General features: G+C 46.6%; 1 protein-coding gene across 4 annotated transcripts in view; it reads right to left on the bottom strand.

Moving 5' to 3' along the window:
- Positions 1-5261, bottom strand: part of LOC116083946 (integrator complex subunit 6-like) — a 55990-nt gene extending 50729 nt beyond the window's left edge. For 2 of the 4 annotated variants that reach the window (XM_031360992.1, XM_031360906.1), the window contains exons 1-2: positions 4763-5261; positions 4553-4630 (exon numbers count right to left, since the gene is read on the bottom strand). In XM_031360992.1, coding sequence (XP_031216852.1) covers positions 4553-4630; positions 4763-4873 — 189 coding nt within the window. In that variant the 5' untranslated portion in view covers positions 4874-5261. The remainder of the gene's footprint in view (positions 1-4552; positions 4631-4762) is intronic. The other 2 variants (XM_031360804.1, XM_031360814.1) reach the window with 1 other exon arrangement.
- Between the last annotated feature and the right edge of the window lie 517 nt (positions 5262-5778).

Genomic DNA, 5778 nt, shown 5'->3' with positions numbered 1-5778 from the left:
CAGAAATCTGCCTGCCTCTGCCTCCCAAGTGCTGGGATTAAAGGCGTGTGCCACCACTGCCTGGCGATCACTTTTTTTTTTTCCAGAGACAGAGTTTCTCTGTGTAGTCCTGGCTGTCCTGGAACTCACTCTGTAGACCAGGTTGGCCTCCAACTCAGAAATCTGCCTGCCTCTGCCTCCCAAGTGCTGGGATTAAAGGTGTGAGCCACACCGCCCTGGTGCTCACTTTTTCAAATGGTATATGTTTTCAAATTAGTAGCTTAGGGTGTTCCTTTGAAACATTATCTCTTATTTATAACACTTCTGACCACTATTTATTCACATGTTTCAACTATTTCTAGAAAAGTGATTCTGTTATGTTTTAAAAAATAACCTCCTTTAAATAAAAATAATTTTAATAAAGTGGTTTCAAATATAAAATCATTTTGAATACTTATACTAAGAGAGAACACAGGCTAATGGTTTACTTTCTTCTGACAAGCCTGCCTCTCCCAGTCACAGAATAAAAGGAAATTATGATTCATAACAAAACAAAACATACAAGACAGCAAAATCTCAGCCAAGACTATTAAGAACTATAATTATTGCCACAAAACTCTCACACAACATTTTTAAAGCCCTGTACTTGATTGTCTTCTAAGGATACACTGTATAGTATAGTATATACAGTGTATTATAAAATACTAAATATAATAAACTGTATAACATATACAGTGTATTATAAAATGCTAAGCAGGAGTATCTAGGTATGTACACTGAAAGTATACTGCATATAGAGAGCATTAATACTTGTAACACAATGGCTGAAACATGTTTATGAAGCAACCCTAACAGAGATTTAACACACAATATTTGCATTTTATACGTGGTCCCCACATGAAACTTAATTGCATCAACACACAGCGGCACAGCATGGAACAGGTATGACTAATATTAAAAGAGTAGACAGCTATATGCAAAGAAGTATGCAGTAGAGAGTTACTAAGTCTTTGGTGAACTACTATATTTACATACTCAACCACATACATTAGTAAAAAGTCCCTGCTGCATTAACTTTGCACAAGATTTATTGTCAAAGCTTGTAAGCGGATATACTGGGAAGAGCTGCATGCCTGTTAAAAAGAAATCTCCTAAGCAAATGCACAACCCATGCCTATTACAGCTGCAACAGAAGAGGACCTACTAGCAAAGTAAAATTCATTTGGAAGCATTTGGAGTTGGAAATACTCCAGATCTGAGAAGTAAAATATTGCAATGTTTCTGCAGCCTCCGAGAAAGTGAAAATGACACTTACAACATTGACTCTGCAGAACAATTTGCTACCAGTAAAATACTACCAAAGCATCACTTGGACCCCTAAGAGAGAATAGAGTTTTATGTAGAAACTAAGATGCCGGCTGACAGTCAAAGAAATACCTAATTTGATAGCATGTGTGACCAAAAACAGTCCTAGAGGACTCCCAGCTACTAGAAGGTGAAAAATCTATACTGAATTTTAAGAAAACTATCACCAGATGCTCGAAAATTCCCAAAGTTCTAAGCAAGCTACAACCTAAAAAGCAGAAGAACGAGGTTGTCACAGGCAGAGGAGAGGGATGGGCGAGTCCAAAATGGAGATTCAGAAAACCCTTACCTAAATATGGTCTACCAATGGTAATGTTGGTAAAGCATGAGAATATTATTCGATGCTTAATCTTTCCCTTTCACATAGGTAAAATGAAGAATGTGAAAAGGCTTGGGAAGGCATAAAGACTAACCATAGAGGAGCTGGAGAGATGGCTCGGGGATGAACGGCACCAGCTGCTAGTCCAGAGAACCTGGGTTCAATTCCCAGCAACTACATGGCAGTTCACACCTGTCTGTAACTTCAGTTTCAGGGAATCTGGCACCCTCACACAGATATGCAGGCAGGCAAAACACCAACACACATGAAACTTAAAAAGTACACCAAGCATCTTCACACACTTGATCTACAGGAGAAGAAATCAAAGCGGACTCCTTCTTGTAGAATGCACTGTATAGCAGAAGAAAAAGAACTACAATAAAATTTCCACTAAATATAATATTGGACATTTTCTTCTCTTCCAAACAAATATCAAAAGCTTCATAAACATGTGGCAAAAATACCCAGCCATTAAAATGTGCATGGCAACTCAGAGTAATTCACTCGAAAGAAGTGGGGAAAGCCGAATCTAAATAAGCACACTGGCTGGAGAACCAGAGTTGTATCCCTAAGCACTGAAAAGAAATTGTATGAGGCATGGAATTCTAGTGCTAGGCTTAAAGATGTAATAATGGCTGTTAAAGTGGGGCAAAACATCTTCCTGCCAAGGGAAAGGAGTGTGTAAATATTATCATGGATTCTTTTTTGAGAAAGCATCTCACTATAGAGAACCCTGGCTGGCCTAGAACTTGCTGTGTAGACCAGGCTGGCTTCGAACTCATAAAGGTCCATCTCTCTCTGCCTTCTGTGTGCTGGGGATAAAGGTATGCAATGCCAGGACAAGCTGTCTTGTAATTCTTCCTATAACTCAAAAAACTATTTTCCGAAGTACCATCAGTCCTTGCAAAATGCTGTCCGTTGAAAGAAAATGACAGCTAGGAACTGGTTTCGGAGCTTATCCCCTGCCCTGCTTCAAACTGCTGAGTATGTCTTCCAACAAGGCAGCCTCGGAAAGGTAGGCTCTTCCGGTCAGCATCGGTGCTCAAAGGGTGGAGACTTTCAGACTCTGCATCTTAGTTTGTTTTTCTATGGGAAGGATAGAATGCTTGCAAAGCTTCATATCTGTAAGTGCTCCATTACTGAAATTTATGTCTCCAGCTCTAGGTTCTCAATATGTTAGCCCAGGCTGGCCTGGAAAACTGGCATTTCTAAAACCATACGATATTTGCAAGAAGTGTTCTATTTTTTTTTTGGTAGATAAATAAAAATTGAAAACAAACTAGCTGAAACCAGAATAGTATTAGGCCTTTAATCCCAGCACTTGGGCGGCAGAGGCAGGCGGATTTCTGAGTTCCAGGCCAGCCTGGTCTACAGAGTGAGTTCCAGGACAGCCAGGGCTACACAAAGAAACTCTGTCTGGAAAACAAAACAAAACAAAAACAAACAGAATAGTATTAGGAAAAACCTGCTATTTAAACTTTTAATCAAAGTAGAGAGTTACCAAATCAGTATCTACGCTTTCATTATGTCTGAAAGAACATTCTGGCCAACTTACTTTGAGAGGTAACAACTCACTAAACTAGGACTTACAACACATCCTGACTGAACCTCCTGTTAATTTACTGACATGAGTTAGACAGGGAGCGGGGTAAGGGGGGGATGGACGGATGACGCACCAGTGAAAGACATCAAGGATAATAGTAACAACCTTCTAATATTTCAACATGCAAGCAGGATCCTTATGCAGGATGATTTAACAGTTGGAGTTCCTCTTATCTTGCCACTGCAGGCGAACCAGTTCTTTATCTGTTCACCATGGGAACATAAATAACTACCCCACGAAGGCTAAGGGTCAGACCCTGAGAATCAAATCATTGACTTGGTCTAGTGCATCTGCTCAGAGTCCAAACGCCCCCTGGCAAATCACTAAGCAGCTAACAGCAAACCTAATTTCGGATGCAAATAGGTAGGCCTGCTCCCTAACAAACTCTGGCCCCTGTTAAACCAGTTCCCTAAGAAGGTTTTGCTCGGGCAACCACCACCACCACCACCGCCCCCCCCCCGCGCGCGCGGGCCCGGAGCGCGCGCCCACCCCCTCCCCCAAACACTCTGTGGTTGCTTCGCAGGAATTTCCAATGAAACAGCAACTGTCGCTAAGGTAACTGAGAGCTGGGCTCGACCTGACTGAGCGAGCAGGGTCTGGGAGCTGGGAGCTGCACAGGCTAAGCAGTTCCAAGCCGGTGGTGGCACGGGAGGGGCGGGGACCAGGGTCTCCGATGCAAAGGAGCCGCTCTGGGAGGCCAGCCTTAGAGCAGCCCGGCGTTTGGCAGGAAGAGGAGGGGAACATGCGGTGAAGGAGAAGCGGACCGGAGCGGGAGGAGGGAAAGGAAGCCCAGGCGGGGCGGGCCGAGGGTTGGAAGGAGGGACCAGAGGAGGAGCCCAGGCGGCAGCAAAGCCCGCGCGGGGCTGGGAGCACATCGGGGCGGAGTCCCAGGCGAAGCAGCCGCAGCCTCACCAAGGGCCTTGAGCCCTCCTTCCTCGGCCTCCACCCCTCCCTCCTTTCCATCTCAGCAGCGCCCTCACCCTGCCTCTGGCTGCCTCATACAAAAGCAAAATGTCCGCCATCTTCCGAGGCGATTGCTGCAGCCCTGCTAGGAACTCGGCCCTCCGGTGCCTTCTCTACACCGGCTGCTCATCTCTGGGCCCCTCTCGGCGACCCCCGACCGCCGCCACCCGCCCCGCTCCTCCTGCCCTTCGGCGCCCCTCACTCCAGCCCGTCCCGCAGGGCGACGCAGGATCGCCACGGGTGGAGACGAAAGGGATCAGCAGCCCCAGGCTAGTGGACGTGCACGCACTTCCCGCCCATCGCTCCCCCGCTGGCCTGTTTACCTTGATGCAGTAGGGAGGCTCGTCGTAGGTGACCAGCATGTACCTGTCTCCGCGGCTGGCTGGGTCCCGGGCGCGCAGCTGCGGGGCGAGGGATGACGGAGGGGTCGCGTAGGAAACGAGGGGAAGCGATACAAACGTTACAGAAGCACCTCAGTCCAACCCCCCCATCCCGCAGAAGCGACCCCTTCATCTCTTTTCCCCTCCTTTTACCTTCAAGAATAACTCCACAGCGCCTTTGGCAATGTCCAAATAGGAGGTGCCCAGGTCAGTGCGCTGGTTCATGGAGGCGGACGTATCTATGAGGAACAGCAGGATGGGCATCTTCCACTACACCTCTGGTTCTGGTCCCCACTCTCCCGGCCCCTTTGCCCTCAATGCCACGTATGGCTACCCAAATCCTGAACTCTCGCAGAGCCAGGGAGCAAGAGGAAAAGTGGGAAACGGGATGGGATAAGATGGGACCGCTCCTGGCCTCTTTCTGCAGCCCCAACTCCTCTCCCTCCAAGGGAACTTGAAAGTGTGAGTGTGTATAGGTCTCCTGGCCGTCTCTCTTCCCCTCTTCTGCCACCACTACTGCCCGCCGCTGCTGCCGCTGCCAGGACTACTGCCTAAGCATCCGTCCACGCTCACTAGAGCGCTCGCCCCAGACTGAGAGCCCTCTCTGTTCACTGACACAACTTCTGTCTGCTCACCTACCATCAGCACCATGTGACTAGAACCCACGCCATTGGCTGCCAATTATGTTTAATTTACATATTCATTAGATGACTGGGTAAAGGGCGGGACTTGGGCCAAGCTTAAGGGTTGTAGTTTGAACCCGTGCTGGAGGTAAGGGGCGGGGGAGTAAAGGACCCTCTTCAAGCTCAGATTCTCCTTTAAAGGATTTAGAAGCCTTAGGGTAATTTGTTTGGTCTTTTGGATGGATTTTTCTTTCGTGCTTCAAAGATGGTAATTCGAAAGGAAAAGAGAATTGAGCAACAGTTGTATAGAAACAGATGTTTAGGCAGGCTACATACAAAACGCTGTGCTAAAATTCAATCAATCAATCCTGCCAGTAGCTAAGACCAAAACATTTCAGTAGCAGCACATTTCTTTCCTGGCCAGACTTGCTCAGATTCTTTTAGATTAGCCCCTCTTACTGATCAGTGTTTAAGTGTTGTTTTCTTGGTTGTGTTCAGCAAGTAGCTACTTTAAAAGGAAGCTATCGCGGAAACAGTTACTCTAAG

This window comes from Mastomys coucha, chromosome X (assembly GCF_008632895.1).
Source record: "Mastomys coucha isolate ucsf_1 chromosome X, UCSF_Mcou_1, whole genome shotgun sequence".
In the NCBI taxonomy this organism is placed as follows: domain Eukaryota; kingdom Metazoa; phylum Chordata; class Mammalia; order Rodentia; family Muridae; genus Mastomys; species Mastomys coucha.
Note: the sequence above shows the minus strand (reverse complement) of the source record. Positions and strands in the feature narration are given on the sequence as shown.